Source organism: Chiloscyllium punctatum, chromosome 14, assembly GCF_047496795.1.
Source record: "Chiloscyllium punctatum isolate Juve2018m chromosome 14, sChiPun1.3, whole genome shotgun sequence".
Lineage (NCBI taxonomy): Eukaryota > Metazoa > Chordata > Chondrichthyes > Orectolobiformes > Hemiscylliidae > Chiloscyllium > Chiloscyllium punctatum.
Window position 1 is genome coordinate 16,549,362 of NC_092752.1, and position 14,485 is coordinate 16,563,846.

The 14,485-nt window shown below is 39.7% G+C and overlaps 2 protein-coding genes across 3 annotated transcripts in view; both read right to left on the reverse strand.

Moving 5' to 3' along the window:
• Positions 1 to 14,485, reverse strand: part of hpse (heparanase) — a 194,155-nt gene that overhangs the window by 91,751 nt on the left and 87,919 nt on the right. The gene's annotated exons all lie outside the window — the stretch shown is intronic.
• hgsnat (heparan-alpha-glucosaminide N-acetyltransferase) overlaps positions 1 to 14,485 on the reverse strand; it is a 54,071-nt gene that overhangs the window by 28,827 nt on the left and 10,759 nt on the right. For both annotated transcript variants that reach the window (XM_072583956.1, XM_072583957.1), the window contains exons 4-11: positions 13,363 to 13,490; positions 12,935 to 13,004; positions 7,749 to 7,818; positions 7,091 to 7,197; positions 5,823 to 5,899; positions 5,333 to 5,363; positions 3,302 to 3,462; positions 1,267 to 1,382 (exon numbers count right to left, since the gene is read on the reverse strand). In XM_072583956.1, coding sequence (XP_072440057.1) covers positions 1,267 to 1,382; positions 3,302 to 3,462; positions 5,333 to 5,363; positions 5,823 to 5,899; positions 7,091 to 7,197; positions 7,749 to 7,818; positions 12,935 to 13,004; positions 13,363 to 13,490 — 760 coding nt within the window. The remainder of the gene's footprint in view (positions 1 to 1,266; positions 1,383 to 3,301; positions 3,463 to 5,332; positions 5,364 to 5,822; positions 5,900 to 7,090; positions 7,198 to 7,748; positions 7,819 to 12,934; positions 13,005 to 13,362; positions 13,491 to 14,485) is intronic.

The following is a 14,485-nucleotide window of genomic DNA, read 5'->3' on the forward strand; positions in this document are numbered from 1 at the left end:
GTCACCCAGATGTTCCTTTATTGCGAGATCATCAATTAATTCTGTCTCACTGAAGATTACCAAAAGAGTAGTTTGTTCCTGGGTGCCTTTAGAACACACTGCTCTACAAAGCTGTCCCAAATACACTAACTCATGTTCCAGGTCACCTTTGCCAATCAATATGAAGAACAAAGTCACTCATAATTATTGCAGTGCCTTTTCTTACATGCTTCATTTATTTCTCCCTATATACTGCGTCTTTGATTTAGACTACTGCTGAGGGCCTGTAAACGATTCCAAATGACCTCTTACCTTCCCACTTACTTCTACACAGGTATTTGTAGTTGGAAATCGCATCTCAATAGCCAAAGCTTTAGAAATAAACATGTGACAAGAATTATAATCCATTTAACCTACCAAGGAACCTTCCATTTTGCACCACAAAGGAGCCAAACTAACAGTTAACACCAGTTAATTCAGTGCTGGTGTACGTTATTGTCCCAAAGCTACTTTTTATGCCACATACACACAACTCTGACAGAAAACGATGCACTAAAATTTATAAGGCAACTTTTTTAAGGAAAGGAGTGCCAGAGGTGTGTGCATCACTTGAAAATGCATGCACTTATTCTCTGTTACCCAGAGGAGGTGGTGGACCATCATCTTGAACCATTGGTTGAAACAACTTGCTATGCCACTTCACAGGTCAGTTAAAAGTCAAATGCAATGTTAATAGGACAGAGTTGCACCTGTTCCAGACTGATTAAAGATGGCAGGTTATCACCCCAAAATGTGACCACTAGTGAATCAGTTGGATTTTTAATGACATTATAAAGTTATGGTCCCTTTTACTGACACTAACTCTTATGGTCTGGGTTTATTTTTGAGCAAAACAGATTTCAAACACTCATGGTGGAATTTGAATTTACATTCTTTGGAATAAAATTCAGCCTCCTTGATTATTAATTCAGCAAACACTATAGTACTGCTCCCATAATGCTCTCCAATCACAAGTTGTCTTTCTGTTCATATTGCATTTATGAGCAACTCCAGTATATCTACACAGCACAATCTGTGCACCATTTTATGGCAAAGAACTTCTAATCTCACAATTGGCAAGCAAAAGTATCAGAAGATAATCTTAACTTCTGAAAATTAAGCAGCGTTTGCTGACTTGGCATTGGGTAGTCCCAATTCAGCCAAAATTCGGTCCAAATAATAGCAGCAAAAATATTCAAATTATTCAGGTGTGAACGGAGTGTGCAGAGAAATACAAAGTTTATTTACCAGACCGAGAATTTCAGGCCAACATTTTCCATACAGCAGCTCCATGACAGCAACCACGCCATAGGTAAGACCCAGCCTTTGAAGTACACCAGGGATCCGCAGGGTCTCCCAGGAAACTATATGATGAAAGCACAGAATCAACAATGGCTCATCACCCCGTCATACCTGTATCTTCCAGAAATAATTCCCTCAATTGGTTTCAACCTCCCAAGAACAAGAACTGGTGAACGCTGGCTGTCAGTGCCTGGAACCTTATGTAGAATCGAGAAGAAACCTCTTTCCTCTGGCTTCATATCAAATCTTAAAAATGTCTTCTGCCTGCAGACAGCTTTTCTCACTGGTTCGTTTTAGGAGTCCAGAACTTGTGCCAACGTTGTAAACGTGTCCAGAAATGGGCATAACATCTGAATGAGACCCATGGACTTAGGCTCTAATCACTCTATTTAATTACACGTTTGTCAACAAGTTCTTTACGTTAGATTCACTGGCACATATTCAAGTAAGATGTGTGTGTTGAGAATTCTTTACTACATTTCATATTTTGCCCAAAACCTCCAGAAAAGTTAGTCTCATCAAAATGAGCTCCCTGGTATCTCATCTGCATACTTGTAAAAACAAAGCATGATTACATGATGATGTGAAAATTAGCCAAATAGTTGATAGAAAGAAAAGGAGCTATTGTTTGCAGGAAGATATGAATTGACTAGACAGATGTACAGAAAAGTGGCAAATGGAATTCAACTCAGAAGTAGAAGGCAATGTACTGGAGTAAAGCAAACACAAACGACTGAATACACAATAAATGAGAGGACTCAAGTTTACAGGAACATGGGAGTCTTGGAGTGCACCTCCACACACCCCAGTGGTGACAGGACAAGCAGTTAATGTTAATAGGGAACTTAAACTTTCAAGGCAGACAGCAAGGAGCAGTGAATTAGATTTGAACAGCATAAGACACTAGTTATGCCATAGGTACAATTGTGATCCTGCTCTGGTCACGCATTACAGAAAAGGAATGAAAATACCAACATGGACATAAAAGAGAATCAAGAGAATTTGTCAGGACTGGAAAATGTTATATAATGAAAAATTATTATAGCCTGTTTTTTCTGGTAGAGGTAGCTTTAGAGGCAGTGAGAGATTCAATGGAAAGACAAAATTAGATGGACCCATTTTCCTTAATAAAGAGACACCTTAAACGAAAGTAAATCGATTTTAAGTAATTGCAGCAGGATTGGGGGAAAGCGTTTGTACCCAGTGATGGAATCTGAAATTCATGGCCTGAAAGTATGATAGAGAAAGAAACCCTGACCATAGCTAAAAAGTTACTTGACCTTGAAATACTCCAACCAACAGTGTTATGCGTCAAGAAATGAAAAATAATGAATTCAGCAGAATAGTTCTTTCACAGCCACTTTGTATCGAGACTATTTTAATATTTCTGTGTATTTACCAGATTTAGAAAACTAAATCCATTAGAATAAATCCATTTTGTTTCTAAGCATCGGTAGCAAGATCAATATGCATGCATTCATTCCTTCACAGACTATGTACTTCCAGCTGTGCATCTTTCAAAAAGATGCAAGGAACCGAATGCTAGAATAATAATATGCTAAACTAAATTCAACTCGACAAATACATTACTTGTCACACCAAAAAAATCACTTAGTTGTCATAAAAAATACTCGATTCAGTTATGTCCTTCCAGTAAGGAAATTAACATCTCTTCTCCCTGTCTGGTCTTTACAGTATGGGTCACCTGCACCACTACATGGTTAACTTTCAAGGCCCCTGTGACCAGTAAATAGATTGTGCTTGCCTCATCCATCTCACACTTCTGTAAAATGCCCTGTTTCTCACTCCTGGACAGAAATATAAATCTGTACATACTAATCCATTTCACATATGCGAAATGTGTTTTTACTAGAAACACAGTAAAAATGGAAATAAGAGATGGTTATCTTGTGAATAATTATCACTACTTAAAGAAAGCAAATTGTTAAACATTCAAGCATATGTCCAAATGAGCACTTACTTGGTCCCTTGCAATAGTTTGGGTTGATGATAAAGATCCCAAGTAGTACGAGGGCTGCCGTTCGCCAAGCTATTTTACCCAATAGTCTCCACCTGGAATGGTTAGCCTGCAACGCTGAATTCAGGGAGAGGGTAATCGATGTTCCCATGATAAACACAAACCTACAGCAGAAAAATCCGTTTCAACCTTGATTACACACATTCAAAATAACAATCATTATGTCAACCTGCTTTTAAACTTGGCCACAGGTTACAGTAACACAATGCAGGCATGAATAGTTAAATGGCCTCCTTTTGCCCCATTACTGTCATGCATTTTTCATTAAACTGCAATGAATGTATTTTTCCGCTGCCTTAATTTAAACAAATATGAATCTAGAACATCCCTTGTTTTAAACAGGCTTAAAGCCATGCATTCCAATTTTCCTGTTAAATTCCAAGTTGCTTAATTCACATCACTTATTTAAATTGGATAATTTTTAAAACTTTTGTGCTGTTTAATTAAAAATGCATTTGTATCTTAAGAATTCAAACTGCTTCCATGATAAAAATGGCTGAATTCACAGAAAACCACATGCAATATAAAGAATCTTTCATAGACTTTAATTTCCTGCTGTATTAGTCACACTTGATACATTACATGATTACATAGCATTTTCCACAACTTCAGGACAGCCCCAGGCACTTTACACCCGACGCAGTCAAGTTGTAATTGAGGAAATGTGGTCGCCAATTTGCCTTCATGCAAGCATAAGCAAACAATATTTTTAGTGACATTAGTTGAGGGATAAATGATGACTGAAACTGAGGAAAGCTCCATGTTCTTCACACTGTGCAAACTTTATATCTATATGGTGCCTTGTTTAATGGCTACTCTTGAAAGAAGGCTTATTTGACATTAATGCACCTCCTCAGTACTGCACTAAAGTGTCAGGTTAGAACTTGGTCACAAGTTTTTGATGTGGGACTTGAACTCACAACCTTCTAGCCTCCAGACAGAGTTGTATCAACTGAATACAGAGGAACCTCGAATATCCAAAGGTAAACACTTAATGGTAAGGTCCGAGGGAGTGTTGCCAAACAAAGAGACCTTGGAGTGCGGGTTCATAGCTCCTTGAAAGTGGAGTCACAGGTAGATAGGATAGTGAAGGCGGCGTTTGGTATCCTTTCTTTTATTGGTCAGAGCACTGAGTACAGGAGTTGGGAGGTCATGTTGCAGCTGTACAGGATATTGGTTAGGCCACTGTTGGAATATTGCGTGCAATTCTGGTCTCCTTCCTATCGGAAAGATATTGTGAAACTTGAAAGGGTTCAGAAAAGATTTACAAGGATGTTGCCAGGGTTGGAGGATCTGAGCTACAGGGAGAGGCTGAACAGGCTGTTTTCCCTGGAGCGTCGGAGGCTGAGGGGTGACCTTACAGAGGTTTACAAAATTATGAGGGGCATGGATAAGATAAATAGACAAAGTCTTTTCCCTGGGGTTAGGGAGTCCAGAACTAGATGGCATAGGTTTAGGGTGAGAGGGGAAAGATATAAAAGAGACCTAAGGGGCAACTTTTTCACTCGGAGGGTGGTATGTGTATGGTATGAGCTGCCAGAGGAAGTGGTGGAGGCTGGTACAATTGCAACATTTAAGAGGCATTTGGATGGGTATATGAATAGGAAGGGTTTGGAGGGATATGGGCCAGGTGCTGGCAGATGGGACTAGACTGGGTTGGGATATCTGGTCGGCATGGACGGGTTGGACAGAAGGGTCTGTTTCCATGCTGTACATCTCTATGACTTTATGACACGCGGGGAGTATTTTGTTCAGTTAGTCGAATGCTGGATAATTGAATGCCAGATAACAGTTTAGCCAAGCATTAGGATCTTACAATCTTGCCAGAAATTTGGATAACCAAATGCCGGATAATAGAGGTTGCTCTGTAATGGCTAATAGCTTGTTGGCAATTACAGGGTAATTGTCAGTTCAAGATGGCAAAATCTATGCTATAGTACAATCCAGCTTCATAAAATCATGAAAGATGCTTACCATGGAAACACCAAATCGGCTACTGTTAATCCTATAAAATTAGAAATCAGAAAACACAAGCATTATATATCTAGACAGAATTTGCACATATTATGAGATAAAAGCTTTATAAAAATTAAATCAAAATGCATATAGATTTCTCTGTTCTGGTGAGTCATGTCAACGCAAGATGTTGCCAGACCTGCCAGGTTTCTTCAGTGTTTTAATTTCAGATTTCTAGCATTTACATTACTTTGCTTTTACTGTAAAGTTTCCTGTGCTGTGTCCAAAGGAGCTTATTTAAAACCAGTGAATAGATAGGAGCAATTCAGCATTTCCACAATGACTTGAGCAAACAAGGTTAGCACCTTTTGTACAAAGAAAAGACCCTCTGAACCTTTACTCCAAAGGGCAATTCATTCACAGTATAACAAATGGTTAACAGCAATAGGGGCCAGATGAGACTTTGTAACTGCACACACATATACACAAAATAAATCATCTGACCTACCATTCCAGCTTTCATGTTTGAAGAACCAGTATCTCCCACCTCCATAGTTAACAAAGATCATGATCACCAAAGCCAGCCTAGAAGATTACACAGAAGTCTGGTTACATTACAACTGACGCATCTCCCTTCAAGGAGACTCACCTGTAAGCCAGAATATAGGCAGCTGCATAGATGTACTGCACAGAAACAAGCTATTTGGACGAAGTAATATTTGCTGCCTTCCATCCACAGCAGTCTGTTATTCTATCTGCCTCATTTCTGATTTCAGCAAAGCTTTCTAATCCCTCTAATTCATACATATTCTTCTGTTCTTTTTCACAAAAGCATTCACATTATTTGCATTAATCACTTATTTGTATAAAGTTGCAAGTTGCACGTTAACCACACTAATTGAAGATATCTCTCAGAACTGGCAAAATTTTCTCCAGTCCAATCCATGTCAGAATTTTTAAAGACTTTTACCAGGCATTTTTTTTTCCTCAAAAGAGAACATTTTCCCATAGCTGTAATCTTTCAGGTATCATAGATTGGACCAAAATTAGACTGTTTTGTAGCAAAGTAGCAATTCAACATCTAGGCGGAGCCCAGAACATTGGGATGCAATCTTAAAATAAGAGCTTGACTGTTCAAGAGTGATGACTCTTCTTTGCTCAAAAGAGTAGTGGCAATCAGGATCTCTCACTCAAAGGTTGCATAGGTTAATATCAAAACTGACTGGAGTGTTTGTATTAGATCTTAAGGTTAGTAAGACAATGGAGCTAAGATATAGATCAGCTGCAATCTAACTGAACGACAGATTGGCCTATTCCTACTGCAGAGAATGCCGTAAATTTTGATTAGCCATTAATGAATAGTACAGCAATGCCATATGCTAGGCATCAAACCAGTGGGGTGGAGGTCAATTGTGTCAGCAGGTCTCCAAGTGAACCATTAGTACGATAGTAGGAAGAGGCAGGCAACCAGGAGATGAAAAATCCCTAAACAGGGCCCAGACACGCACAGAGACAATAAAAATAAATTCAAAATAATATATGAAACAGCAACAACAGTGCATTTAGAAATAAGTCAGACGCTGCACACCAAGACCATATGTGCTTCTGGTGGGGACACTCCCTTACAAACTCAATTCGGCAGAGAAAGTGAGTTGTCTTTAATGTCTTTGTTTCATTACAATAGTTGCTCAATTTTAACAGCAAGAGGAGTTGGCAGGCATACATTGGTATTCAATAATATCAAGAGCTTTGAAAGAATCCAAATTCAAAAGTTACCCTCGAAAGGTGTCCAGTGAACGAAGTCGGTAGGAGCCTGGATTGCGTCCTGACACCAGATTACCATGAGCTGCATTGTCTGCAACACGGTTTGTTGATCCTAACTCCTTTTGAAGTAAACCACACATATTTTAGGTTTTAAAAAGAGAGTTATTCTAATTAAATTATAGCAAAAGCTTAAAGAAGGAGGAAGAAATAAATCGTTTCCATGAATAGATGCCAGTTATCATCAAGCAAAAGCTAAAAACAAACATGCTCTCCTCTCACCAAAAATCAAGATTAGCCCCTCATATTTTCTTCCCAGCCTGAAAAGCTTGTGTCTCTCCAGTCTTTCATCATTATGCAGAGCCCCAACTCTGAGGTAAGCCTTATGGCTCTTCTCTGCACTGCAACCAGACTTTGGATATTTCCTTTGTAATCAGAACATGACTGGTGACTGGGTTGGACCAGCACAGTTCAGTGTCAAACTACTCTTGACTTGTACTTTACTTGGGTTCAACATTCTAGTTGTTTTGTTGAGCACTGGTTGGGTAGTCTAAGACAGTGGATCTCATATCTACATCCTTAGCTGGTCTGAGGATCCATGGAGTATATGTTGCCCATTTTTCCTATTCATATGCATTTGAAACAAATAATTCTGATGTGGTTTTTTACTTACAGAATTGATTAGCCGCTCCATCTCAACCCGATATGAAAGGCTGGACATCAGGTTTCTGACAGAATTAAGTCTGGGGCAAGAAACAACCCAAGATTAGACACTACTCCTTACCCTTTTGAATAAAAGACCATTTGGTCCATTCAAATCTCATCCACCTATGATTCGCTCCTTGATTGCATCCTACAGCCAACAATCAGTTGACAATTTTCCAAAATAATCAGTGTGAAATTCTGGATAACATCAAGTTATTCAATGATAGGATGGTAGAATCCATCACAGGGGAGCTCCTAGTCTATTTTCACTCTACACTCAAACTTTTTTTTAAAATTTGCTCATGAAACATGGCAGCATTTATTGTCCACCCTGACTTAAGGGGACACTGATGTGGTGCCTTCTGGAATTGTGCACTCTATGGGATGTAGTGACACCCATAGCACTGTTAGGAGTATTCCAGGATTTCGATTGAATTAAATTGCCGGAACATTGATATGGTTCCAAGTCAGTATGGCATGTGACTAAGAAGGAAAACTGAAGGTGTTGTTATAATAAAACAAGGAACTGCAGATGCTGGAGACTTGAAACAGAAATTGCTGAAAAAATCCAGCAGATCTGCAGAGAGAAAGCAGAAATAACATACAGTCCAGTGGCTCTTCACCAGACCTGCTAGCAGCTGGGAATAGGTGGCGTTTATACAGATATTGGAAAGTGGGGGGAGCAGAGAGACAGAGCAGACAGAGAAAATGATAGAGGGGGAGATGAAAGGGATAGGCAACCAAGGAGATAACGGGTAGTAGGCCAGGACAGGATGGACCTAGGAGTACGTGAGAATGGGTGACAGTGCTAAAAAAAAGTCCAACAGTTTGGGGTGGTTTAAAAAAAAATGGAAGGATGGATTCAGTCTGTAAAGTTCTTGAACTTGTGGTGGAGTCCTAGAGGCTGCTTGATCCCCAACAGAAAATGAGGTGCAGACCTTTGAGCTTGTGCTGAGGCACGCTGGAATAATGCAAAAGGACAGATTCAAATGTTGGCATGGGAACACGGTAGTGAATTGAAGTGACAAGGAGTTGGAAACTTCATTACTTTTACAGACAGAATATAGGTATTCTACAGATTGGTCACGCAGCCTGCATTTTACCTCCCCAGTGTAGGGCAAGAGGAGACCAGATTGAATTAAGTAAATGAAAGGTATGCCTGGGGTCTTGGATGGTGAAGAGGGATAAGGTAAATGCACAGGTATTGCACCTGCGATTACTTGGGAAGGTCCTGAGGGAGTGTGAGGGGATGTTGGGAATGGTAGAAGGGTGTACCAGAGTGCCCCAGAGGGAACAGTCCCTGTGGAATGCTGACAAGGGAAGGGAATGTGTCTGGTTGTAGCATCTTGTTGGAGGTGATGGAAATGGCAATTTAAAAGGGGGCTTGGAGGTATTGTTGCTCCCACTTCCCTTCTCCTTCTAAGTAAGAGAAGTTGTAGGCTTGGAAGAAACTGTCAAAAAGCACCAGTGATTTGCTATGATGCTTCTTGTAGAAGGTACACACTGATGTGACCATCTGTTGCTGAAGGTAGTGAATGTTGAAGGTTGTGGATAGGGGACTCAGCAAGCCAGTTGCTTTGTTCTGGATGATGCGAAGTTTCTTGAATATTGTTTGGGTGGAGCTGCTCCCACTCAGACAAGGGGAAATTACTCTATCACTTTCCTGACTAATGCCTTGTAGATAGTGGACATGTATAGAAGGATAGGAGGCAAGTTACTTCCAAATTCCTAGCCTTTGATCTGCTCTTGTACAGTGTACATAGCTGGCTGGGTTCAGTTCCTGGTTAATGGTAATCGCCAGAACTTTGATAATGTGGGATTCTGTAATCGTAAAGCCAAATATCATGGGGAGACCATTAGATTCTTACTTGTTCGCTGAAGTCAATTTGTACCACACACATGCCAGGAAATCACTAACTCTGAGAATCTAAGCATCTCATTGGCATTCAACTGCATTACCACTGAAATTATAACAGGATTACAACAGGATCTTGACCAGATGTGCCAATGGGCTGAGAAGTGGCAGATGGAGTTTAATTCAGATAAATGCGAGGTGCTGCATTTTTGGAAAGCAAATCTTAGCAGGACTTATACACGTAATGGTGAGGTCCTAGGGAGTGTTGCTGAACAAAGAGGCCTTGGATTGCAGGTTCATTGCTCCTTGAAAGTGGAGTCGCAGGTAGATAGGATAGTGAAGGCGGCGTTTGGTATGCTTTCCGTTATTGGTCAGAGTATTGAGTACAGGAGTTGGGAGGTCATGTTGCGGCTGTACAGGACATTGGTTAGGCCACTGTTGGAATGTTGCGTGCAATTCTGGTCTCCGACCTATCGGAAAGATGTTGTGAAACTTGAAAGGGTTCAGAAAAGATTTACAACGATGTTGCCAGGATTGGAAGATCTGAGCTACAGGGAGAGGCTGAACAGTCTGGGGCTGTTTTCCTTGGAGCGTCAGAGGCTGAGGTGACCTTATAGAGGTTTACAAAATTATGAGGGGCATGGATAGGATAAATAGACAAAGTCTTTTCCCTGGGGTCACCGAGTCCAGAACTAGAGGGCATAGGTTTAAGGTGAGAGGGGAAAGATATGAAAGGACCCCAGGGGCAACTTTTTCACGCAGAGGATGGTACGTGCATGGAATGAGCTGCCAGAGGAAGTGGAGGAGGCTGGTACAATTGCAACATTTATGAGGCATTTGAATGGGTATATGAATAAGAATGGTTTGGAGAGACATGGGCCGGGTGCTGGCAGGTGGGACTAGATTGGGTTGGACCGAAGGGTCTGTTTCCATGCTGTACATCTCTATGACTCTTAAGGTACCAATTTTAAAATTAGCAATTTATCTAACATCAACTGCAATTGCAGACGAATTCTGAAACTTCTACTACTCTTTGCTTACTTCTATCAACTTTAACTCTTGATTTTCCAATTTTTTTATCTTAATCTTCAATTAATTGGGAGCAGATATTTTCTCCTAATCCACCCTACTAATTCCCCATGAACTTTGAAAAAGTTATTATTTAGCCTTCCATGTGCCAGGGATTGCAACTATGGTTGCTTATTCTCTTCTTGTAACTTAAAACTTGGAATCATGTCATCATTCGAGAAAACTAGATTATACTTCCGTAAAAAGGTGTGGTACCCAGGACAGCTTGGTTCATCAGGTGTGGTCTCATTAGGGCTTTGTATAACTGGAACAATTTCTACCTCCCTCATCCTTTCGAGATAGATAATGCAGTATTCCATTAGCCTTTTCGATTATTCTCTGCACATGTTCATTTTAGTGGTATGTACTTGGATCCTGCCTTCTCCCAAGTCTTCGTTGATCTCTACTGTTTCTAGCTCTGCACCATTTAAAAAGAACTGTGTTTTAACCTGCTTTGATCCAAGATGAAGGTCTTATGTTTACAGTGAAATTTGTTTTCTGCAGTTTTTCAGCAGTTGTTCAGCCTTTAAATGTCTCTTTATTCGTGTTGATGTCTGTCTCACCCTTCATTGCATCACACAAGCAACAGTCTTATTCCCATGCCTCTTTGCCACCCCCCCCCCTTCAAAATTTACCAAACATTCCTAATCATATCATAGCTCTTTGAAAGTGGAGTCGCAGGCAGATAGGATAGTGAAGGAGGCATTTGGTATGCTTTCCTTTATTGGTCAGAGGATTGACTGCAGGAGTTGGGAGGTCATGTTGCGACTCTGCAGGTCATTGTTTAGGCCACTTTTGGAATATTGCATGCAATTCTGGTCTCCTTTCTATCGGAAGGATGTTGCAAAACTTGAAAGGGTTCAGAAAAGATTTACAAGGATGTTGCCAGGGTTGGAGGATTTGAGCTATAGAGAGAGGTTGAATGTTTTCCCTGGAGCTTTGGAGGCTGAGGGATGACCTTACAGAGGTTTATAAAACCACGAGGGGCATGGATCGGATAAATAAATAGTCTCTTTCCTGGATGGGGGAGTCCAGAATTAACTAGAGGGCATAGGTTTAGGGTGAGAAGGGAAAGGTATAAAAGAGACCCAAAGGGCAACTTTTTCATGCAGAGGGTGGTATGTGTATGGAATGAGCTGCTAGAGATGGTGGTGGAGGCTGGTACAATTGCAACATTTAAAAAGGCACCTGGATGGGTGTATGAATAGGAAGGGTTTGGAGGGATATGAGCCGGGTCCTGGCAGGTGGGACTAGATTTGGTGGGGATATCTAATCGGCATGGACAAGTTGGACTGAAGAGTTTGTTTCCGTGCTGTACATCTCTATGGCTATATGTGCAACCACCATTTCAATCACTAAATCTAGCTGGACAGTTCACAACTTCTGTGCACAAAGCAAAACTGAGTAAATTGATTTTAACTTAGGTTATCCAATTAACAATTAGGTCATCCACTTTGGATCTAAGGAGGATGCAAGAGGGCGGTTTTTAACTGGGGCAAAACTAAATTATTACCTGCACAATGACACAACTTTTACGTTTAATCATGAACCTACAGCCCCCTGTTCCAGTCCCTCACTGTGTGTACAATCTATGCCTGATTTCCTTAAAATTCTAAGTATTGCTACAAGTTGTCCTCAAATCTCCTGCTCTGTTCTTAGTGTCAGAGATGTTTGGATATTGAAAAAGGACTGAATCTCTGGATAGTGTCAAGACTGAGAAGAGAGAACAGTGGAGATGTACTGTGATACGTTGGATGAGAGGCTTTGATTATGATAGATATAGGGAAGCTAAACCTCTAGTCATCAGATCAGCATTTAAAAGGAGCTCTGACAGAGGATGTGATTTTGGTGAGGTAGAATAATTACACTTACTTAACAGGTATTTAGCATAACCAATAATTATGTCAAAATTTTCAGGAAATAGGTCATGAGAAACAGTGGTATAAGTAGAATCCAAAAACATTTGAACATTTACTGGAAGTATCAAATTTGAAAGAGTTTAGCAACCAATGTGATATAGTAGGCTCCTTCTGAGCTTTAGGTATGATGGTTATGCAACTCTGCCCTCTCCAGGGACACAGATCAATTGCTGATGCCAGCTAAAATCAAAAATGGAGGACTGATGGTGGACTGACCTGCAGCCTACCTATCTATATGATGCTATTAAGGATCGCTGAAATTTAAAATTGTGTCAATCAATTGGTACTGTAAATCATAAGTTTGGCACTTACCCCATTATTAACTGTGCTAAACATATCAAAACAGCTAATCCAAGATAGGCAAGGAATGCATATAAAATAGCTGCAAAGAAAGAGGAAAATATTAACTTTTGAGACAGTAAAGCATTGTGTAAGAATTTCAAAAGTAAAAAGGGAGAAAATAATAATTCAGAAAACTAACAAAATTTGCAACCACCCAAGAGTGTTTAAATACAAACCACAACCACTGCTTCAATCCAGCACTACTTAGATTATCAGTTTGAGATATACGTCACAGACAAAGTACAGATAAGGCTTGTAACAATAAATTTATTCCATAACCTCACGAGAAATAGAAACATTTTGTTTCACTCAGTGATAAAATGGTTATTGATCTTTTTCGACTTCTAAGAAGAAACATTATTCTTTTGACTGCAGTAGCTCTTCACAAGTATACATACGAAGCTTGTTGCTAATGGCTTCTTGGTCAATGATGATTTTACAGTTGACTGGTCCACTCGCATTACTCAGGTTTGCTTTTGTCACCCATAAAGAATAATGTCCATGTTCACCAAAGGTTTCATGCACCCTGCAAGAGGCAGAAATAAAATTTACAACAACAAGAACTAAAAACAGACAAACTTTTTAGGTGTTCCTTCAAAATGATTGGAATCATAAGTTTAAGTCTAAATTTGGTTTATTTTAGGTTTGGTTGCCACGTATTATCAATGGGATGTAGCTTGTAGGTGCGACACACTCATTGACTTAGAAATTCCAACAAAGAGTAGACCAGAGGCTTTTGCCAAGAGACACACAAACAAGTCAGATTTCAGAGATAAAACAGAATACTGCAAATACTTGGCATGTGGAGAAATGAACAAAGAATATTTCAGGCCCATTCTACTCAACGTCTTCACATAAAGCATCCCTCTCATCACAGGAATCAACCTGGTAAACGTTTGAGAATCTCCTCAAAGTAAAATATATTCTTAATTAGGTATAATGACAAAAGTTATTACAAATGGTTTCACCAAACCCCTATAATAATTGCAACAACACTACATTGACTCTGCCTAATTATTGTGGTTTTTCAAGTTCCTTGCTACCACATCCTTTATAATAGATTAGAGCATTTCTCTTCATGACTGATGCTTGGCTAAGTGTTTAAGATCCCTTCTTTCATTCTCAATTCTATTCAATAACAGAGTTACATTTTCTAACTTCCAATAAAAGGGGCTGTTCCAGGATTTAGGAAATTCTGCAAGATAAAAGTCAATGAAGCTCCTAATTCTGACACCATCGCTGAAAACCATAAAGGTGTAGGTCATCAGGTCCTGGGGATTGTTGGTTATTAGTCTCATGAATGTCTCCAGTACTTTTTTTAACTTAAAACTAATATTAATTACTTACAGTTTCTCACTCACTTTAAGCCCTGCTTCCACAAAATATTTAGATTTTTTGTCTTCGTTACAATAACCAAATACACATTTACCATTTTCTTGTTCTCTATTATAATTTCTCCAGCTCTGCCTCTAAGGAGCTCACATTTACCTCTAAAATTCTCTTCCTTTAAAAAATCTTTGC